Source organism: Microcebus murinus, chromosome 8 (genome assembly GCF_040939455.1).
Source record: "Microcebus murinus isolate Inina chromosome 8, M.murinus_Inina_mat1.0, whole genome shotgun sequence".
Lineage (NCBI taxonomy): Eukaryota > Metazoa > Chordata > Mammalia > Primates > Cheirogaleidae > Microcebus > Microcebus murinus.
In genome coordinates this window covers 80,315,905-80,340,409 of record NC_134111.1, presented here as the reverse complement: position 1 = coordinate 80,340,409, position 24,505 = coordinate 80,315,905, and the positions used below count along the sequence as shown (strand labels likewise).

At 36.9% G+C, this 24,505-nt stretch overlaps 1 protein-coding gene across 2 annotated transcripts in view; it reads left to right on the top strand.

The window, feature by feature from the left end:
* PLEKHM3 (pleckstrin homology domain containing M3) overlaps nt 1–24,505 on the top strand; it is a 173,442-nt gene that overhangs the window by 131,615 nt on the left and 17,322 nt on the right. Inside the window, exon 7 of one of the 2 annotated variants that reach the window (XM_012752117.3) lies at nt 11,161–11,318. In XM_012752117.3, the coding sequence (XP_012607571.1) occupies nt 11,161–11,318 (158 nt within the window). Of the gene's footprint in view, nt 1–11,160; nt 23,905–24,505 lie in introns of those variants that run through there. The other variant, XM_012752116.3, reaches the window with a different exon arrangement.

The following is a 24,505-nucleotide window of genomic DNA, read 5'->3' as shown; positions in this document are numbered from 1 at the left end:
TGTTATTTTAATTTGCATTTTTCCATTGGAAATAAGATTGAGCATCTTTTTTTTTATCATTACTGGCCATTTGTAGTTTTTGTGAATTGCCATTTTAATTAACCAGTATTTAAATTATGTGATTGGTCTTATTAATTTGAAAGAGCTCTTTGTATATTAAGGAAATTGGTACTTTTTCATATAAATAAGAAATACTTTTCACAGACTTTTGTCATTTGGCTTCAAAAATGGCATTTTGCATTGTGCTAATTTTTGACTTTAAAGATTCAGATTTATCCCCCTTTTATAGCTTCTAAGATCATAAAATCATTATCCCATATAAATGGGGTAAATTCATTTTCTAATATTCTAAACTCTATTAGAAATTCTAAATTTCTAATATTTTTCTCTAATACCTTCTTACAGCTTTAAAAATACTTTTATGTCTGATTAGCAGTGGAAAAAAATAAAAATACATTTATGGTTTTCTTTTCATATTCAAATCTTCAGTTTATCAGGAAATACACTGTTTATGAAATGAGTTAGGGATTCAGCTTATTTTTCCCCCTGTTGGACCAGTTTCCCCAACATCATTTATAAATAACTGATCTTACCACATCTTTATCCTATACTAAATTTCCACGGGTTTGAATGCATATCTTGGGTATAGAGATGCCCAGGCATACAGACACTGTAGACACAGCAGATAATATTCTGGGAAAACAGGATGCATGGAGTCATAATCAGTACTGTGTTGTGAGTGGTGTTTCCTACTTGTTGACACCTTGAGGCAAAGAATAAAAAGCACTGACAATCTTAGACAATGGGACGCAAGCTCACAAAGAGCACCTATTTCACCTTATGTGCAGGATTTGCTTTTCCTCCTCAGTGACCAGCAATTTATTAAATCACAACCTTTTAGCCAGGGACTCACTTTAATTTCTCATTTAACCTCAGGTATGGCTGGTCTCATAAAAGCTGTTAAGTAATAATAACACTGAGCACTTATATTATACTTCTCATCCCTAAAGTGCTATCTAAACATTAACTAATTAAATGCATTGATGAAAGGAAGGGATTTGCAGAGGTCTCCAGAGAGACTGATATCTGGTTGCACACCTGCGAGGGGATGATTCCTAAAAGGCCTTACCTCCCTCTTTGAATGGCACTCAGCAAGCAGGGGAACAAAAAGCTGGTGACATTATTTCACTTCTGTTGAAAATTTCCTGGGATATCTTCTAATTAGTCTGGTTAAACTCACCTTTTATCTATCTCCCCAGATATTCCCTTTCTACATTCCTGGGGTTATTCAATAAGCTTCTTTTGATGTTTCCCTGTTAGTTAATCACAAAATCATAGAATCTTCAAACTGAAAGAGATCCTTATTGATCGTCTACTTTTGAATGACTTAGCACAATCACTTTATTTTGTAGATGAGGAAACTGAGGCATGGAGAAGTTAAGTGACTTACAAAAAAGGTCATACAGCTCACTGGGGACATAGCTGGGAATAGAAACCAAGATTTCTAGCTCCCATTTCAGATCTCAATCAGCTTCATCCCTTTTTCTCTCTTTGTGAGCATCTGCTATATTTTAACCTTTTTTTAAATTTTTGCTTCCATCTTTTCCCCTCCTCTTCCCTTATTTGCTTTCAGCCTTTTATGTCTCTCCTAACTCTTATGGTTCATTCCCTTACGTGTGCAGGTAATGCTACTTTAGTTTATCCTCTATTTCTCTATCCCTTTAAATGTGGGGTCTTCTGTCATTTTTTGTTAACGTTGGCCTCTCCCCAAGTCCTCTCTGAAAAACTATATTTCTTCAGTTTCTCCTACACACGTGTATATAGAGGGTTGCTTTGTTTTTTCCAGCTGTGGCTGCTTTTCCCTTTAATAAAGTTGCTTCTGTAGTTTTGGTAAATAGCCTAGATTTAAGTTGATGATAAGTCCATTCTTGTCACAAAATTTTGTGTTACTTTAACTTATTAATTTCCCAGTAGTTCAACCAATTAATAAGACACTATACAAGATCATGTCCATATTCAGAAAATTATGTAGGTGTGATCATAAGAAAATTTTTATGCAAGGGCCTTATACAAAAACTAAATGTGTTATCTTCGTATAAGCCAAAGGCAGATCTAGTTCAGATCAAAATTGTGGGTATATATATGCCTGGGCTAATCTAGCATCATGCTTCCGTGTAGACATGGAGGTAGTTTTAGAAATCCTTCATTTCTGCAAGGTGGGCATCCAGTGACTTCAGAATGCCTGGGCTGAACCAAACCCTGGGGCTGTACACTGATCTCAGATGCCCTCAATAGGTGCCCTCTATTTTCTAGAATAGTGAAGGGTGCTTAAGAGAGTCAGGAGTCTTAGCTGGGTGGTCTTAAGCAATTCTCTTTGGGCCTCAGTTTTCTTATATGTTAAATAAGGAAGCTGAGTTAAAACGATTACTTAGTGCTTTTCCTCATTTATTGTTCAATGAGTCAATACTGTCAGAACTATAGCCAAAATGAATAGTAGAGACCTAAATCAGTTTTATTTCAAACATATAGCTAATTAACTCAACAGAGAAGCAAAATTCTTCTGATCACCCATGAGAACTTTCTGGAACTATCTCAATTTAAAATATTTTAATCTATTTTCCCCATAAGTAATATACATGTACCTGTAGCAGACTTTATAGCCTATTTGGGGCTCAGAATATTTGGACCACATTATTGTACTTACTCTTTGCAAATGCTTCATTTTAAGTTCCATCGAGTTCCTTTTACTTAGTGCAGAAGAACTGTCTAAAGTAGGCCCCATTCCGTGTATTTTTCTGAATAAGAAATTTACATTCATGGATTCATCTCTAACCACTAAAGCAAATTTAAAAAAAAATTTTTTTATATAGATGAAGATCTCACTATGTTGCCCAAGATGGTCTCAAACTCCTAGACTCCAGTGATTCTCCCACCTTGGCCCCTCAGAGTGCTGGGATTACAGGCATGAGCCACCATGGCTGGCCAGAAAATTTAAATTTAAATTCCTTTATCTTTTATTCCCTAAAACTTAGTTTCCAGCAGGAACCAAAATGTAATTTGATAGGAATGATTGATGGCCACTCACAAATCTACCCAATTACATTAAACCCATTAAACCAGATCAAATTATCACATAGCTTCCAAAGTCTAAGTGGAAATTGTCACCTTTGGAAGAGGATCAGATAAGAGCTAATTGGTGGCATCACAATCTACCCTCAGTGAAGTGCTTGATTATCCAAAATCTAAGTCCTGTTAAAACAGTCTCAAAATGGTTAGGGGAGAGTAGGGGCAGCTAGAAAAGCTAGCTAGAAAAGAGACACTTTTGTGTTCATGTACAAACATCCAGCATTGAGCCATAATAAGGAGTTCAAAGGTTAATTATGGAAAAACAAGATTCTAACCAACATTTTAAAGTAGGAATATCCCATGTACTTTCGGTGGCGTGCTTTTTATTTTCTATTTTGAGGGATTTGTGAGTAAGAGGAGTAAAATTTAGAATTGAATGAGGATTCAGAATATTCTCACAGTATGTTAGAGTTTTCAAGCTTGAGCAGAATCCACAAGGCTGTCTTTTCCTAACTTCCCACAACTCACCTGGCCTAGGTCACCAGACTTCACTCCACCCACTGGTTAATGCTGAGAAATGGCACTAGAGACAAAATACAACATTTCATGGTTGTCTGGCCAAGGAAATGCAAACTAAATTATATTGGAAATTATTTCACAATGTGTGACGATTGTGATTCTTGCATTTCCTCAAGTTAGCTTGTTCCTAGTGAGTGGCAGGTGGCTTTGTTCAATGTGAATTGGGTCTTTTGGTTAGACTTTTAGAAAGGAGCCATTTGTCAAGTGCAGCAGCTCTCTTCATCAAAGTATTCCCAACAGTTGTCCAGAAGCTAGATGTAACACAATGGCCGAGGAAGCTTGTTTTGAAATGGAAGGTAACTTGACAAATCAGAGGGAAGGAATTAGCTGATGCATAAGGAAATTCAAAGAGAAAGAGCCTTTTCTTTCTTTTTTCTTGTCCAAGTTACTAGTGCTCTTTCTCCCCCTGTAGATTTTGAATTTTGTGGTGGTGCCAAGGGAGTGAAGGTAACCGACATAAAAGAATCATTTGTACCCTTTTCCCAATCCCACAGATCTCTATTGGCTGCAGACCTTGAACATGACACTGCAATTTCCTGGTGCCACACATGAGTAATAAGCAGCTGTTTCTGAAACTGTGGTTTGGAGAAGGCAGCACTAGGTTATTTTTTAACTTAATTGTAATTTTTGATTGGTCTGCAAGAAAGTAAATCAAATAAAGTCTGTTGTCTTAGTCTGCAAGAAAGCCATAGGCCTCAAATTCCAATGGTGACCATCTTGACCAGAATAGAAGAAGGGGGAAAATATGTGTATCCCTGAGCTGGAAGTTCACCCAGTCAGCTTTCGTGGGCTGCCTTCACACAAGAGGGTAAGCATATTTGGTGTATTTATCAGGGACTGCATGGTGGAAAGTGATATTTGACAGTCCCTCGAGTTCTGGAAGTAGCTGAAATGATAGTGAAAAGAAATTATAGAGAGACTGTAAAAGTGAAAAATAGCAAAATCTGGAAGAAGATAATCAGCTTTATGCTACATTTTACCCTTGTCCTATAGTGTGATAAAATGACATAATTTTAAGTTACAAATGAAGTGTATAGTTTTTGAACACTCAGTCAGTATGACACCTCTGAAATAGTCATATGTACACACTCTCCAAGTAAATAAATCAGACTAGTACCTTCTTTAGTGCAAGAAATTAAATTTAATGGAAAACAGAAACAAACTCTTTAGCCCTGTTTTGGACATCTGCCTTTTCTCAGGGAGATAGGGCAATTTGGTATATGGAGACAAAGGAGGTTGAGTGTAGGGGAGTGAGGCTACAGGAGAAGAGCTACACATGTTTTTTGCTAATTACTTTGTCATGATTTTGTTCACATAGACATGTACTCTGAGGGAAATAAATAGAGATAACTAAAACCTCATCTCAGAGGTCTATTTCACCATCATTCGTGACATATCCAAATGACCTCCTGGGTCATTAACTAAAACCACTAGTCTTTTAATGCTAAAGATGAAATGTCCTTCTGACTTCTGAGGGCTTGTTATAAAGTTATATTAACCTGTGACTAATTTAAGTAGGAAAGGAATAAGAAAGACAATTTTTAGGTGTTGCTAAAATGTTATCTTACATGAGTGATTCAAATCAAGTTTGAGATGTGTTAAATGTCTTTCCCCCCAGCATTTTGGCCTTAGCAAAACATACTTCTCCCCAGTATATGTATATAAGCCCTGTTCTCTGACTTACAGCAATATCAAAAGAAATTGATCTGACTGGTTTATATTAATTTCTACTGATCCCATCCAAACAGAAGAACACTTATCTGCCTCTAAAAAATGATATATGAAGGTATGACCTTCATACCTTTTTTCTTTCCCTCTGCCATAAATCTCAAGTGTTTAAAAGGAGGCATGAGTCTCAATCATAGAAAAGTTCTATTTAGATTAAGACAAGCTAATAATATGTTATTATTTATTGATCACTTGCTGTAATCAGATGTCATTATGTTAAATCTGATCCTTCCCTCAACCCTGCAAGGGTAGATATCATCCTCATTTTTCAGTTAAGGAAACTGAGACTCAAAGAAGTTAAGTAACTTGCCAAAGTCTCATAGCTAGAAAATGGGTGAGCTAGAATTTGTCCTCAGATCAGCCCTGCTTTTTCCATTCTATCCCACTGCTTCCCAATATCCAGAGACAACTGAATTCTGATGGGGTGTCAGAAGTTCCATAGGTTCAGCCCTTCTGGGAAACTCCCTAATGAGTTAAGCTACTACCCACTGGAAGAATACCCCAACTTATTGAGAAGCAAAAACTATATCATATTTAGATTTTTTTAAACAACCTTTGGCCAGTTTTATTAAGTTTTATGGTTTACTTTGTCTTAGTCAGTCCTGGCTTGATCTCAGAGGTAGGAGAATCCCTGGATCAACTCTAGCCTGGGTACACAGTTTGTAGGACTTTTCTCCATGCTAGGCCTCTTGAGGACCATTGTCACTCTAGCATGGCACAAGAGTTTAGGGTTGACATAGCAGAGTTCAAATGTCTGACTTTCCTCAGTGTTGTGCACTCGTTGACCATTTGACAACTGGGACAACTAGCTATCCAGAAAAAATATGTGTGTGTGTGTATGTGTGTGTGTGTGTGTGTGTACACATATACTTAAATAAATTTATTATAAGTTGTGCTGATATAAAGGATGTTTAATACACATTTACAAATAAAAACATAATACTTTTTATTGTGAATTCCATATAACAAATGAAAAAAAAAAAGTCCCATTTGACTTTGTCTCACCATAGTCATTTTCCAGATTCAATGGCATCTCAGCAGCTCTTTTCTACTCATCGTAATTGGTTGGAGCCTGAAGGTAGTAGGCTTCTCAGGCTTTGATCTTGCTTGAGGCCACCATTGTCCTAATGTTTGTGGAATATGGTCTTAACTGTCAGCCCCCACCAAGATGGCTAGGAAGTGGGAATGAAAGATGCAAGGTTCTTGGGGTGCTGGAGGGGAGGTGGTGGGAGACAAGACAATTGATTTATTTTTGAGCAATTATCCAAAATAAATGTATATCTGGCTTTTAAAAAGAACCTTAGGAGATATCACACCTGGAGCCAACTTCTTCATAGTGAAGAAACCTCTAGAACGGAAGCCAGAATGTCTGGGTTCTGTTCCCAATGCTGCTAGTAGTTGTATTCAAAGACAAGATTTAAAGCTTTTAAATATATCTTTACCCCTGGAAAATTATAAAGTTTTCCCTTCTATAATATTAAAGGAATGTTTATAAATTCTAAAATAAACTTAAGACTATTACCTCACTTTTCTGGAGGAAAAACGTCCAGCAGCTTCAGCCATTTGGAACATGGCCATGAACCTAAGCTGACAAATGAGAAGAGCTGTTAATCAAGTATAAACAAGAAAAAAGGGTCCCAGAATAGCTGAGCTACCACCAGGTCCATGCACTCTTTATGTCCCTCCCCAAATCACACAGCAGAATGATTGAAAATGTGTATGACACCAAGACAGCCCTAAGATAGGACTGCTGACAGCTAAGGGAGAAGACAGAAAAGTATCCTTGGTCAGTCAACAAGAACTCAAGTGCCTGGCAGAGATGGGATATTTAAAAAAGTATGAGGTCATTGTTACATGGGTGCATATATTTGCAAAATGAATGTGTAAAATGTGTACATTTTATTAAATGCAAAGTATGTCTCAATAAAGTTGATTTTAAAATTAAAAAAAAGAAATATGAGACTCAGTCTTTGCCCTCAAGCAATTTATATTCTCTTAGGTTGCCCCATATAAAATTGCCATGTTTATGGATAAGAATTGTCAAATGTCATCATTTTTAAATATTCAATCCACAATTGGATAAGCAAAACAATCACATGTTAAAAGCAAAGAGTAGAAAACAGCACCAAGTTCCATGTTAAATTATGGAAGAGATCTCTGTTACCACAGAGATCTATGGTAGCTGAAGTAACCAAAGATGGCTTTCCAGAACGAACCAGAATAGATGCAAGCCAGGAGGTCTACGTGAAATTTAAATAAGAGTTAAGAAAAGAAGTAAAACTCCAGATAAAGGAAATGATATAGGTGAACACACAGGAACAAAAGCGTGCATATTCTACACAGGGAAAAGTTTGCTTATAACAGAAGATGGATACTGAGAAATGGAAAATGGGTTTGGAAGGATAGTGTGAAATTAACTTGTAAAGATTGCATTTTGCACACCAGTCAAAATATAAGCTCCAGTTTTGTCTAGTTGACTGTCATATCAAGTATCTGGGACATAGTAACTCAATATAATTTTATGAAATGAAAGAATAAAGAGTTTTGATTAATGATAAAATAAGAATTCACTGAAGTTTTGAGGGAAGAGATGACATGTGATTAAAATGATGTCTAAAACTGATGAATATGTAAGCTAGATGGATCAAAGGAAAAAGATGGGTATCCAGAAATAAAACTAGAGTATTTTGTTGATCTAGAAAAGGATGATGAGAATTCAGGGTAGGATGGAAAAAAGAAACTTACACTGAAGGCATTTAAAAGAGAATCAACATAAACTTTGAAAACTTTTTGCTAAGTGAAATCCTTTGACAAAGGACCACATATTGTATGATTCCATCCATGTGAAATGTCTAGAATAGGCAAATCTATAAAGATAGAAAGTAGATTTGGGGGCTTCAGTGGGGAGGGTAGAAGGGAAAGGGGAAGTGACTACTAATGGGTATGGGTTTTCTGGGGAGGGTTAATGAAATGTTCTAAAATTGATTGTAGTGATGTTGCACAACTCTGAATAAACTAAGAACCATTGAATTGTAGACTTTAGGTGAATTTGCATGGTATGTGGATTATATGTCAATAAAGCTATTATTTAAAAAGAGAGAAGAGGAGCCAATCAAACATGGTGAATGACAGGATATATGTGTTTTGTGGAGAAAATAAGTCACTCACTATAAACTCCATAATTTCCAGTTTGATTCTCATTGAAATAATAAGAATGGCCACTAACACCATTATTATTTAATATTGTTTCAGGAGCCCTGGACAATGCAATAAGACATGAAACATAAACAAGAAGCATAATATTAGAAAGAAAGAAACCAGTTAATTACTTTCAGAACACCTAAAAGAATCATTTAAAAATGATTAGCATTGATGAAAATTAAGTAATAGGGTCATATGTAAGATGTCCACAAATGTCAGTATATTCTAATATACCAGCAAGAGCTAATAAGGAAAATGTTATACAAAAGTTTACCCTTAAAATAACCTAAATAATAAATGTGAGTAGATTATGCAAGGAAAAAAAACAAATTTTTATTAAGCAATAACAAAGATGTAATAAAATGGAGATATGTATCACATTCTTTGATAAGAAGACTAAATATTATAAAGATATCAATCCCTGAAGCTTATTAAAGTCCCTACTTAAGAATAAGTGTACATTGCTGGCAGTGTAAATTTGGTGAAATATTTCAAGAGCCTTCAAAATGTTCATATTCTTTGTCCTAGGAAATCATCTAGTTAGAGAAAAAGCTTTATGCAAAGATACTCAGGCTTCTCCTTTAGATCCTGGATAGTAATTCTCATGTCTTCCTCAAGGTCTTCTTTTCTCATTCCCAGTTTCTTCAAACAACTTTTACTCACCTGGTTTCCAGGCTGTTCTATATCCTGGTTGTTTTCCCCTAAATGAGCTATAGCTTGTTAGTTCCTCTCTTTAAATGTGTCATTAGCCTTGATTGTTTAGGGAAGAGTAAAATGAGGAAAACCAAACTCAACTAAAGTATTATCACCACAACTTAGAAACAACCCCATGGCACATTGGAAAGTGTTTACTTGTGGTTGGATATATGATTTGATAGTGGTTATTTCTTAGAAAGTATGTGTCATGGGTTGGTATTAGGAGCATGCCTTACTGGGGGTTATTGGAGTTAATGGTCTCTCAGAGAACATAAATAAAATGTGGTCTCTCTATGGCTTCCTAAAGGTAGTGGAGAGAGGAGAGTAAGTTGAAGAATGGTGGAAAATGTACTTGTTTGACTGAAAAAACAGCCAGGATGATTTCTACCCCCTTTACTAAGAAAAAAAACCCCACTCTTACAGAGAGTAAACCTGATTTTTCTGTTCATCTTCTGCAGTTGAATGCAAAATTAATATACATTGTTTTTTAAATGCAAAAACACAACTGTATACAAAGTGACAGATGTGCTCATCTGACTTGTTCCCCTCCCTAGAATTAACCACTGTTATATTTATTTCTAAAATATTGTGGGATTGTTCCATAATGTTTAAAAACCACCTCAGGTTTTTAATCTCCAGTATTATATATAGCTTAAGTTTTTACAAAAGACATGATTATATTCTTTGTAGTCTTTTATTTTTGTATTACCAGTCACTACTACCTACTCACCTAGACATTGTAATTTCTTTTTAGGTATGATTTACTATTTTTCTCTTTGATGTTATTTTTATGTAAAATTATAATTTTAACTATGTATTCATTGGAAAGAAAGTATCCAGCTATTTCCAGTTATTTCCAGCTATTTACAAATTAAATTTAATCTTCAATTTTTTTTTCCTTATATCAAAATCGGCATGTGTATGTAGATGCATTAATGAGAGTGAAGTAAAGGCAGATTTTATCTTCTTAGTGTGTGAAATGCTGAAGTATTTGAAGCCCCTGGCTCTCAGTTGAGTGAGGAGGGTTCTGACCGACCTTGGGTTCCAGACTCATGGAAGTGTGTCCAGCAACAGGTCGGGTAACTGTGGGAGGCAGGAAGATGCAAGACACCCGAGCCTGGTGGGTGCAGTGGTCCAGTGGAGAGAGCACGTGCCTCCTTGAGAACAAGCAGCCCCTACACAGGGCCAGGAGAATAATCATGTTCAGGCCTAGCTTTGCTAGATCTTCTAATTTTTCAAAAGAACCCAAAAAGTCTGGATTTTAATGTGAAATCTCCCAATTTTTAAATTGGCTCATTTTTGTTTAACACTATGAGTTTTTTGGAAACAAAAATCTACAGGCTGAAAATGGCCCTCAGACTGCCAAATTACAACTTCTTTATATTATACATACCAGTGGCAAAAGAAACCCACGTTTCCACATTTGCTATGTGTTCTTGGGGGAGATGATAAAAAATCTATCCCATTAATTCATCTAAGAAAAAGATGTTACTGAATTTACAACATAAACTTATGTGTTCATATTTACTATGTATATTTTCAATTATTTTGGAAAACCTGCAACACTCTTCTTACATGACATCGTAACTATAAAGTTGGTCTATGAAAATAGGGTTCCCCATTTTTTTGTCCTCAGTGCCCTATACCACACTATAAATAAAGAGGAATACAAAAGAAATTTCAACATCTTCATTTTCCAACCTCTAGTGGTTAAACCAGAACGTTCTTTTGGAGCAAAAACACTATGTCTTTTCTTCCTCAGAGTTGCTGAGAAATTATAATTAGAGGTTTTCCTGTTGTGTAAAGGAAAGGAATTCCTTTGCTTTCCTGTGTCTGCAAGACTTCTGTTCTCAATGAATTTGCTTCCCTGTCCAATTTCTCTTTCTGCAGGTGATAGAGGGAAAGCTGGCTCCATTCTTGGGCAAGGTCATTAAATTTGCCACTGCACATGTGTACAGCTGCAGTCTTTGTAGCCAGAAGGGGTTCATCTGCGAAATCTGTAACAATGGAGAGATCCTCTACCCTTTTGAGGATATTTCAACGAGCAGGTACCGTCTTATAAAAGAATATCTGAATATGTCGCATGCCGTCTTATTTGGCCAGCTCAGGCCAACTTTTAGTCAAGTACTGTATCTCTCTGTCTCTTACCCTGGATCAGGTTTCTTTTTTTCCTGGAGAACATTTTTTACCCTTTGGTTTTCTATATTTATTTTCAACCCTTACCTCGCTACCTTTATCCAGAATGAGATAACAGAGTTGCAAAGAAACGTCGCCTAACTCTGCCTTATTAGGTAACAAAGAGTGTTCAGATTCATTTTTAGAATGAAGATTGGGGAGGAAGAATCCTCACCACCTTTTCAGGGCCAAGTGATAGGGAATGGGAAGTTGCAGCCTCAGAGGAGGCCAAAACCAGACCGAGCGTTAGGAGAAAAATTGGAGATGCTGATGAACAGCTGTCTGCCTTGCCACATGCTTCTTTCTGCAGCGGCAAGGAAAGTTTTAGGATTCAAAGGAGAGAAAAGTAGAGTTTATGTGGGATTATTTTTCTAACCAAAGTAATATTTGAACATCATCACATCCTTTGATTGATGGATGATTTTTTCTCCCATAACATGAGATCAGAGTTTTTACTGTTGCTTTTCTTGACTCACAAAATGATACATATCACTTTTCCTTTCATTCCCAAAGCATAATAGAAATATACAGTCTATGTATGGGTGTGTGTATGTGCACTGGCTGCTTTGGGCATGAATGTCATGGCTCATTTCCCGCCCTGCAGTGCTTACTTACACTGTGGTTCAGAATAGAAGGTGAGGCATGTAGCCAGGGAGAGTTGAAGTATGTAGGGTAGAGCTAAGACATTAAGAGTTGACTAAGCCCTTTTGGCCTCTTCTTAACCCTAAAGACTATTTGTAAACATCCAGAAACTTGGGTTGGTCCCACACACAGAAAAACAGACACATAGACACAGTCATACAGACACACACACACACACACACACACACACACACACACACACAGAGTCCAGCCTCCAGTTTCCTGAGTACAAATACTTAGCTCATACCCTAGAGATTAGATACCTCTTAAAAATGCACACAACATAAACTCTTGTCCACAGATATTTATAGCAGCACTATTCACAATAGCTAAGAAGTGGGAACAACCTAAGTATCTATCAGCTGATGAGTAGATAAACAAAATGTGGCATATCCAAACAATGGAATATTATTCAGCCATAAAAAGGAATAAAATACTGATAAATGCTGTAACATGTATTAATTTTGAAAACATGCTAAGTGTAGGAAGCCAGACACACAAAACCCATAAAAGATTAGAATCTTTTATGATTCTAATTATATAAAATGTCCAAAATAGGCAAATCCGTAGAGACAGAAAGTATTAGTAGATTAGTATTTGTCTGGGACTTAGGGGAAGGAAGAAAGGAGTAACTACTAATGGGTACAGGTTTCTTTCTGGGGTGATAAAAATGTTGTGGAATTAGATTGTATTGATAGTTACATGATCTTATGAGACTGAAGCTCTACCAAATATGTTCTCTCGCACATTCAATTAAAGATCCACAGTAGAAAAAAATCTGGGAAACCCTAAAACATTTGGAAATTAAACAATATGCTTCTAAATAACTGATGGGTCAAAGAAGAAATCACAAGTGAAATTTTAAAAATATTTTTAAATGAATGAAAATGAAATATAAAATATATGAAATGCAGCTAAATATACTTAGAGTGGCATTGATAGCTATATGAGTACCTATCTCAAGAAAGAAGAAAGTGCTCACATCAATAACCTTAAATTCTACCTTAAGAAACTAGATAGAGAAGAACAAATTAAACCCAAAGCAAGCAGAAGAAAGGAGTGAATAAGGATTAGAGCAGATATCAGTGAAATAGAAAACAGAAAAACCACAAGTTGATTTTTTTGAAAGATCAAAAAAGTTAAAAGAGAAGATGCAATCTGCCAAAATGAGAAAGGAAAAAGGGTACAGAAATTAAAAGAATTATAAAGGAGTATGATAAATCTATGACAGCAAAGGGACAATTTAGGTAAAATGGACAAATTTCTAGAAAGACTAATTACCAAAACTGACCCAAGAAGAAACAGAGCCAGGCACAGTGGTGTGTGCCTGTAGTCCCAGCTACTTTGGAGGCTGAGGTGGGAGGATTGCTTGCACTTAGGAGTTTGAGTCCAGGCTGGGCAACACAGTGAGACCCTGTCTCTAAAAAAAGAAGAAGAAATAGAAATATGAACAGACCTATAACAAGTAAAGAAATTGAATTAGTAATTTTAAATCTTCCCACAATAGAAGCCACGGGGCTTCACCAGTGAATTTTATGGAATAGTTAAAGAAATAATAAAATCCTTAACACAAGGATTAAGAGGAGTCAATTCTCCAAAAAGATATAACAATTCTTAATGTTTATGAACAGAAAGTTGAAATATATGAGGCACAAACTGATAGAACTGAAAGGAGAAATGGGTAAGTTCACTATTAGGGACTTCAACACCCTTCTTCTATCCATAACTGACAAATCCAGCCGGCAAAAAATCAGTAAACATAGTAAAAAACCAAACAGAGTACTGTCAATCAACTGGATCTAATTGACATCCACAGACTCCTCCACCAACAACAGAGTACACGTTCTTCTCAAGCTTCCATGGGACATTTACCAAGGGAGAACACATTCAGGGCCATAAAACGTATCTGAACAAATTTAAAAGAATAGAAATCATGCAAAATATGCTCTCAGACCATAATAAAATTAAGCTAGAAATCAATGACAGAAAGATACCTGGAAGATCCTGAAATATTTGGAAATTGAACAAAGTACTTCTAAATAACACAAGTTGATAACTATGTTCACACAAAAACATGCACAGGACTGTGGCAGCTTTATTCATTATTGCCAAAAACTGGAAGCAGCCAAGATGTCCTTCAATAGGTGAATGGATAAACAAAATGTGGCAGAGCCATACAATGGAATATTATTCAGCAATAAAAGAAATGAGCTATTGGGCCACAAAAGGACATGGAGGAAACTTAAATGCATATTGCAGGCTGAGTGCATTGGTTCACACCTATAATCTTAGCACTCTGGAAGGCCGAGACAGGAGAATTGCTTGAGCTGAGGAGTTTGAGACCAGCTTGAGCAAGAGTGCGATCCTGTCTCTACTAAAAATAGAAAATTTAGCCAAGGCGTGGTACCTGCCTATAGTTCCAGCTACTTGGGTGGCTGAAGTAGAAGGATTGCTTGAGCCCAGGAGTTTGAGGTTGCTGTGAGCTATGATGACGCCACTGCGCTCTACCTGGAGTGACAGAGCAAGGCTCCGTCTCAAAAAAAAAAAAAAAAAAAAGTATACTGCAAGTGAAAGAAGCCATTCTGAAAAGGCTGCATACTGTATGATTCGACATTCTGAAAAAGACAAAACTATACAGATGTGAAAAGATCAGTGGTTGCCAGGTATTCAGGGGCTGAGGAGGGATGACTGGATGACACATAGGAGATTTTTAGGGCTATGAAACTATTTCATATAATACTCTAGTGATGCATACATGACATGATGCATTTATCAGAACCCTTAGAACTATACAACAGAGTGAACCTTAATTTAAACGGTAGATTTCAGTTAATAATGATGTGTCAGTATTGGTTCATTAATTGTGCAAGTGTAGCACACTAATGCAACATGGTAACAGGGAAAATGTGGCAAGTGCAGGGCAGGGAATATGGGAACTCTACTCAATTTTTCTATAAATCTAAAACTGTTATAAAAAAATGAAGTCTACTAAAATAAAAAATTCATCCAACTGAACAGTTGACTCTATCATCAAAGCTGAACAGACAATTTATTGGAATAATGTTACATTTGCCATGGCAATAGTACAGAGAGTTCCCATATACACACACAACCGGTTTCCCCTATTATTAATGTCTTACCTTAGTGTGGTATAGTTCTCACAATTAATTAACCAATCGCAGTACATTCTTAGCTAGAGTCCGTGGTTTTTTCAGATTTCCTTAGTTTTTACCTAATACCGTTTTCCTGTTTCCAAGTACCACATTATGTTTAGTTTTCACATCTCCCTAGCACTTCTGACAGTTTCTCAGACTTGACTTGTTTTTTGATGACCTTGATAGTTTTGAGGAATATTCATCAAATATTTCATAGAATCTACCTGTTGGGATTTGGCTGATATCTGTCTTATGATTAGACTGGGTCTCATGGGTTTGGGGAGGAAGGCCATGGAAGTAAAGTGCCACTCTCATCACATCGTATCACAGGTACAGACTATCAACATGACTCATCACTGAAGTGTTTGTGTCAGGTTTCTCCACTGTAAAGTTACTCTTCTTCTCTCTCTTTCCATACTGTACCCTTTGAAGAAAGTCACTATGTGCAGTCCACACTTAAGGAGTGGGGAGTTATGTTCCGCCCCTTGGGAGAAAAGTATATGCAAAATTATTTGGAATCCTTCTGCATGGGAGGTTTTCTTCTTCCCCATTTATTTATTTTTTCAATTGTTTATTCATATCAGTATAGACTTATATATAGTTATTTTATATTTTGGGTTATAGTCCAATAATACTTCATTTTATTGCTCCAACTGTTCCAACTTTGGCCATTCAAACTCTCAGTTGGCTCTTTCATCCTTTTGACATACTCCAGTTATAATATGATCAGGTTTTTCTTTGGGGTTTTTGTTTTGTTTTGTTTTTTCTTTAGCATTTTCTTACTTTCTGGCACTACTAGATGCTCCAGGCTCATCATATATTTCCTGCCCTAATCCTAGAAGCAGCCATCTGTCCAAGGAGCCCTGGTTCCTTTTATTGGAGAATGATATTAGGAACCAAGATCTGGACACTGGGTTTTGCATACATTTTTAAAACCCTCAGTTCCTGGACTTATCCCTTAGCTGGGGCAGAGGTGCTGTCCTCTGATTGCAGATCAGAATCTCTGGTGAAACTTGGTTTTTTGAAATCCCAGAAACTGTATCTTTAAAGACTTCATATGATTATGAGTTGCCACCAGAAAAAAGAATCACTCCTCTAAGATAGTTGTGGTCATAGTTAGAGGTGCTGGATTCTCACCAAAATGACGACATTAGCACATCTGTGGTTCCTAGGGGCCTTTACCCACTCGGAAGGACCATGTGGCTATTTAGATTCCTGTTTCTTCCGTGGTCAGTGCAGTTCTCCATGCTTGCACAAATGTCTGAGTCACAAGGAACCTTGACCAGCTTTCCTGGAATTCCAGGTTGCTAATACTTTTCAGGAACCTGTTGAGCTTTCTCTTGGTATTCAGTTTCCAGTTAAACACTGGGAGTGGTTTATACAGGTCTATGAGAAAAGGCAAAAAGAAACACTAATAAAGAAATTATTAAAGGAAAATTTTAGTCAGAAATACCAAATTCTGATTCAAAACATGTCCATACAGATGTGTTGAATAAATAAATGCGATAAATAAAAATAAATTTGAATAATGAAGTAAATTTTAAAATCCATGTGTAATTGAAATCTTTATGGATTAAGGAGTATGATATCTGGGATTTGCTTCAAAATAATATAATGGGGTAGGGGGATGGATATAGATATAAGAGATTACCAAATATTGATAATTGTGGCAGCTAGGTGATAGGTACACAGGGATTTATTATACTATTCTCTCTACTTTTTAATTCATTTGAAATTTTCCATAATAAAAGATGTTGAAAAATCTGTATGTAAAAATCTTAGAAAAGGGATATTTAGTAAATTAGTTGCCACATATGCACCCTGCTTAATTCAGCACCTCTGTGTCCTCAGAAATATATTAACTATCCTTTCAGATCCAAATGTCATTTGAATAGCATAATTACAATTCAGTAAAAAATGCTTCACAAGCACGAGAACTGTTCTTTCAGTAAGTGATTTACTGAGTATATCATTGGGCTAGATTCTGGAGACACAAGGAATTCAGCATGCTCCTTACTCACAAATACTGGTAGTTCAGTCTAGTAAGGGACAGACAAGCCATTAGGCAGTTCTATGAAAGTGTGGCAGGAGCACAGTAGAAGAGGTGGACCTGGAGCTCCAAGAGGGGCTCCGTCATCCCTAGGAGCAGTGTGCATTGTGAGTGAGAAAAGTTGTTCCACAATTTCTAACAATATTAGGGAAGCCGGGCGCAGTAACTCACGCCTATAATCCTAGCATTCTGGGAGGCCAAGGCTGAAGGAGAGCGTGAGCTGAGGAGTTCAAGACCAGCCTAAGCAAAAGTAAGACCCCATCTCTACTAAAAATAGAAAAAATTAGCGGGACGTGGTGGCCTGCACCTGTAGTCCCAGCTACTCAGGAGGCTGAGGCAGGAGGATTGCTGGAGCCCAGGAGTTTGAGGTTGCTGTGAGCTAGGATGCCATGGCACTCACTCTAGCTTGGGCAACAGAGTGAGACTCTGTCTCAAAAAATAAGAAGAAGAAGATAAAAATATTAGGGAGCTTTATGTGGAAATTTAAAACACTGATTGATTAATATACTTCAGGATTTGAATATACTCAGTTTTAGCATGCTTATTTGATTATGACCATATATAAAACACTGGTGAACTCTTTCAGACTTTCTTTTCTTTTTAAATTAATCATTATGCAGGTAGAAGTTTCATGAATATGTAATTTTAAATACACCCCTAGTATTAATTTTTAGGACCCCATCTCTAACAGATGCAGAGAATGTGCTGGGATTGTAGGGAATGGCACTAATATTTACTAGTACTAGAGCCAGCAATTTACATATCTCATCATTTAATTCTTCTTCCAGTCCTCTGAGGAAATAGTGTTACCTCTATTTTAATAATGAGGAAACCTAGGTTCAGAGGAGCCAATTAACTTGGCCCAAGAGATAAGGCCAGAACTTGAACCCAACTACATCTGACTCAAATCCATGCCTTTTTCATTATATATCACTACTACTTCTGTACCTGTAGTCTTCAAACCATTTTGCAATATATCCCTTAAAATTAATTTTAAAAAATTATGTACCTTTGTCATTAAAGAAGCCTCCCCTAAAACTGCTATTTTGAATTGTCCCTTAATTTACTACCTTGGGAGTTTTTACACTTGGAGCAGTAGGCCATGATGGCTAGATTGGAGTGAGGGAACGATATACCTTTCTTTTGTAAAAAGGCCAAAAGACTGTGAAAGGGAGTGGAGAAGGCGGCTACAGCAGAGCTTCCACCCCTGTGCGTTCCTAGGCAGGTCAGGGTGGGGAAGGGGGACGCAGGAAGCTGAGGGTCTGCCTGAATCAGGCTTCGGTAGGCAAACTCGAGTCTGGTGCACCACGCCAGCCTCCCCTCTGTTCGGAAGATAACACTGCCAGCTTTACCCTGAGATACGCTTTCCTCTCAAACACAAATTAAGTACAGACTTCTCTTGAACCTAAATAGGAAAACCCTACAATCCAAATTGCAGGATTTTAAATAGAAGATCCTGAATTGTAAAATTGCTTTGCCTAAGCCTAATCAGGCATTTACCCTCCTAGAGGACTATAAGGGAAGCACAGCTTTAGGAGAGAGAAACATTTTGCTAAAACAATGATAAAATTGCATATCCTAAAGAAATAGAAATGATACAACATGCCCTCCTTGATTGATAACAAGAAATAAGGGCTGTAACTTTTAAGAATTATAAATCAGAAGATTAGGCTGACACTGCTCTAAGATTAAGGGAAAACAATGAATGTAAAAGCAAAAAAATCATGTAAATCCACAGAATGACCCAGGACTTAGATTTTTTTAAAATCCTTAAGTTGTGTCCTATGCAGGTTTCTTTCTGACATCTCTACACATCACTAATCTTCTCTTGTTATAAGAACACCTTCCTAATGCTAAGAAGACCATCCTGCTTTCAACATTTTTGTGAAGATGCCATTTCTGAATCTTGAAGTGCTTCGAGATCACAAGTACATAAACACTTCATCTCAAAAACACTCAGCATGCATTTTAACATGGGACTTAGAAAATGAACCAGCTATCATAAATTAGTTCCATCCTTTCTGTCTTGATCCATTTGGCTTTGTTGATTTTTTTTTCATGTGACATGCAAGTCATCCCCACAGGTTTTCCAATATGGAAAATGTTGCACCTCAAGACTTTATGACTCCTGTGCCATTTGGAGCTGTATTTAGATGTGGGTATTCTATAAGAAGATGATACTTAACACTGAGTTGGGTATTCTCCATGTAATAGGCATTTGCTATGGTTTGAATATTGTTTGTCTCAACCAAAACTCATGTTGAGGCTTGGTTCCCAGTATGGCGGTATTGGGAGGTAGTGTCTTTAAGAGATGATTAGGTCATTAAGATGGATTAGTCCTGGAGGGAATGGGTTAGTTCCTCAAGAGGGAGTTGTCATAAAGCTAGGTTGCCTCTAGTGTTTGGTCCTCTTCACACATGCCCACCTCCCCTTCCACTTCTCTGCCATGTTGTGAGGCAAGACCATTGCCATACTTCTTGGGCCTCCTAGCCTCCAGAATTGTGAGCCAAATAAAGCTTTTTTTCTTTTTAAATTCCCCAGTCCTGGGTGTTCTGTTTCAGCAACACAAACAGACTGAGACAGCATTCAGGAAATACTTATTGTTTGGTTCAGCTCCCCCAGGTATATATGCATTCATAATTACACTGACAAAGTTCTTAATTAATTAATTAAGGGAAATTAAAATACTTTCAAAGATAGAGGAGCATAGTAAAAGTTGAAAATAACGCTACAGCTTTATATTAATATATAGGGTTGAAGCAATCAACCTACCATTTAGGGTTATTTCTCTGATGGGAGCATCAGCCACCCCTGGTCAACAATATTCCCTTGCCCTGGGGAAGGAGTCAGAGGAGGTGTTCTTCCTGTGTTAGTGGGGCATCTGCAGCTCAGTGGTTTCCCTTCTTAAAGGGTTGTTTTTTAAAGCACCAGTGCTTGGAAGTGCAGACTGAGCATTGTTTGCCAGTTTTTCTTTGTGTACAAGTAGTCGGCCACTCCATCCCCATCTCCAAGAAATGACGATGGCATGCAGGACATTGAACTTATTAACTCCAAACTCTTGTCAGTCGAGTTAACATACTCTGCTATTTCGTCAGGTTATCTTACAGAAAAAGAAGGCCTCCCTAGGAACTTAGTCCGAGCCCCATTGCTTTCATCCATCTGGCCAAACTCCAGAAATGTCCAGCTTGTACTGAAGAACATGGAGACTCCTCCCAACGCACCTGACCTTTTGAATTGCTCTTTGTCATTTTGCATTTCATTGCACTCCATACCAGCCTGCCCCTGAGGACCTAGACGTGTTGGGGCATGGACTTTTTTCTCTGCCTTGATACTTTCTGCCCTTCTTTAAGCTTCATATACACATGAGGCTTTAAATACCTAATTGTAGTCAAACCTTATAAAGGCTTGTTTATAAAGAAAGGATCTACTTTATTATAAAGTACAGAATTACTTCTTCCCAAGAAGATGCTGAGATGCATAATTTTTCTCAGCACAGCTTGAACAATCCATTAGGAGCTGTGTTTTCTGTTGCCCTATTTCCCTTTGATTTGCTCATGTTAGCCCAGTGCTCAGAGAAAGCTCTAGAGAGGCTGAATGTGGAGATGGTTTTGCCTAAAGTTGTCATTTACATGCCAAAATATCCATCAAACTCCAGATTTACCAGCAACCTTACAAAGACTCTTTCATTTTTCTGGGGAGCCTGTTGTAGTTTGTCACTTTTTGAAAGAGAATTTCATGTTAAGTGTTTAGGCAGGAATTTTTTGGTGGGGAAGGGAGGAATTGGAACAAAACTCTGGAGGAGGAGAGAGAAGCACTGCCCAGAAGCAGGTTCTTTCACTGTGGCTTCCTATTTGTTCAGCCCTCGTTTTTTTTTGTGTGTGTGTGTGAGTCCTTGCACAAACAGACTGAATACCTGGATTATGCCCTCATCTGGACTCAAATACACATACATTACATACTCTTTTCTCACTAATCAGCCTGACACATTCCTTTGTTGGTAAATGGTTCCAAAACAAACACTGTCAGTGCACCTAATTAGCAGGTTTGTGGGCTGCATTTGGCAGTCTTGTTACATCCTGTTCAACAATAGGGAACAACAGCCTTGGCTAGCTTGGCCTTAGGGAGGTAACAGCTTCCCACAATGTATATATACGATTTTTTAATGATATTTCCTTTCTGTGGCTTTTCTTGGGAAGCAGCCACTCAGTGAGTATTGTAATGAGATGTGGGATCGTAGAAACAGCTAAAGGAAATTTGGACTCCTCTTTGTAGGCACCTTTTCCAAAGAACTATTTGTTTCCATCTTCTTATTGTTCTTTTCTCGCTCTGATATTGAAGAAGAGCATTTTGAGGAACTTTCTCAATGGACCTCTAACACTGATGGTGGAAGACAAGACTCCTACTTATGTTTTAGGATTATAAACTAACAGAGATGGAAGGAACTATGGGGACCATCTAGACTGGAAAACCTGAAGCCTAGAGAGCTCACACGTTTTATACATGGCAAAAGCAGACTGATAACTTCCCAGATGGAATCCCACCCTTCTTAGGCTATGAGGCTGCCCATTCTTAAATGTATTTATTGTGTCAATGATGATTTTCCTTGATAAAAACTCTTCAACACAATGCTAGTTCTTTTGGATTTTAAACTGTGGTCAAAGAGTAACTTGGTAAATTTTATCTCACCTTGGCCTGGTGGCTTCTATATTCATGTGTCAAAATATTTCAGAATGTCTGTTAACACAGACAAGACTTTTGTGAAACCCTCAGGGGTAATCTGACCCTTTATGCCATCAAGCCACTTAATAAATACTATGCATCTCTAAGCACAGTCCTAGCTGGTAAGGCCGCCATTGTGTTTTGAGACCATTTGGTCACTTGAATAGACAGCTGTCATCTCCACCTAGACACATTTCTTATTAAGCATCTAATTAGTTATCTGGTTAATACTGTGTTAATCATCTTATCTTTATGCATTTCAGACAATCTAATTTTTTATTATTTAATGGAGGAAATGTTCATCATTATTTAACTCATATTTTAACTTTCTAACTGTAAAATTAATTGATATTCATTATAGAGGTTTGAAAAGTACACCAAAGTGAAGAAAAAATCTTTACCTATTTATTTTTTCCTACACATATGTATGCATATATATCTTTTTAAATAACATTTGGATCATACTGAATATATAATTTTATATCCATTTTTATCACATAATATCAGAACCAGGAAAATAGTCACATTAAATGTATAAACTTTTATTGATGGGTTACTTTTATAGAAAATAAAGTTTAATTGGCTCTAAAATCATTAAGATCAATTTAATAAGTAGAGGTAGGCTAGTCCATGGGAATATCACTGGACCAGGAAAAAAGAAGTCTAGATGTCATTCCTAACTCTGCCACTAACTTGCTGTGTGATCTTTGACAAGCCACCACTACTCACCAGGCATATGGCACTGTTCTAAGCTTTTATTGACAAAAGGGGTAAGATCTTTGCTTCAACTGTATTGCCTAGCATTTCATATTTGTCTGACAGTTTGTCATGATGTTTTTGGTGAAATTGACTGATTTTTGATACTAGTTACCCAAAGAGATTAATACACAAATTCAAATTGTGATTCACTCTACCATTTTGAAATAATGAAGGCTCCATGAGGAAATGGACTTTATATATTTTGCTCACTGCTCCATCTAGAACACTACACAGTAACTGCTCAAAAAATAATTTATGAATAGAGAGTTAGTATTATTTTAATTTTGCCAATCTGTAGTTAGTAACATATTTTTTTCCTTGTAAATGGTTTACAAACTGATTTCAGGGAAATTGTTATTTAAGTGGACATTCCCAAGATATGTGACTTTATTGAGTGACAGCTAACATTCTATCATATGTTAGAAATACATACGTTTTACTGTGTCAAGGGAAACTTTAACATCAGAAGAGAGATGATGTCAAAAATTTGAGCTCTGCTAAGCTAACTTAGATAATTTAATTTTCAAAACTTTTTTTAGGTGATTTTTTAGCATGTGCTTTTTTTTCTTCCCCATAGGACTGTAAATAAGTAACCTGAATACACAATAGGGAAGCGAAGGAGTATTTACCTTTCCATACAAAAAATGTTGACTTTTCAGACTGAGCAGTATGTTCTGAAATGAACTGTTTCATGCTTTAGAATTACAAAAGGGACAATAGTATCTTGGTTTTGTCAGTATATGTTTATGATATTTTGAGACTTTTTCCATATAACTAATTACAGGAATACACATAGTGCTCTCTTATTAAATTTGTCTTTAAAAATTCTTTTTTGTTTTAATTTTAAAATCTAATACATATTATCATATATTTATTAAACCCCAGCAATATTCTGAATATTAAACCACTCAACAATGCTGCATCAGAAAACATCTTCACATACTATCTACAGCTACCATTAATAATTACCTCTTCAGCTCTTGATACTTCCAAAGCACTTGAAATAGAAATAAAGGTCCATGTTAACACTCTGTACAAAATTTGCTATTTGGACTGAATTGTACCAGAGCAGAGAACCTTTGTAGAGCCAGCAGGGAATTGAGCAATCATCTGCCCACAACCCCTCTCCACCCCCCCACCCACCCCCCACCCCCACCTCAAAGAGGCCAGAATTGCCATCCAGCACCACCCTTATAGCTACTGGGAGATCCAGGCTGCTGAATACCAGTGGGTATCGTTTCTGCCTGACCCTGTTGTCAGAGCACTAGCTCTGAAATCTGGGGACCCACAACCATCTAGGGTGGTAAAAGACTCTACCACCTACCCTTAACTAGTCTCACTTCTAGTAGTCAGTGTGGTGAGTGGGGGTTCTTTACCACCACAATTAATGGGAAGAATTTTGTAGCCTTTTGATTAAAAAACGGAGAGAGAGCATTAAAAAGTAGTAATAATTCATGTGAAAAATAAATGTGTGAATTGTCATTTTGTAAAATCAATAACAGACTAACTTACAAATAATGAAGCTGATTCAAAGACTGCCTTGGAAATATTGGCAGCCACCAACTTGAACTGATTTAACCTAAACTGAAAGATCTAGTTTGGCCTAGAGAGTTGGGAGATTGAAGTATCTTAAAGCCATGTTTTAACAAGAGTGTTAACATCCACTTTTTTTCTAGAAAGGGAATCCTTGATGGCAGAGAGAAAGGAAATTTAAAATAAAAGATTTGGTGGCAAA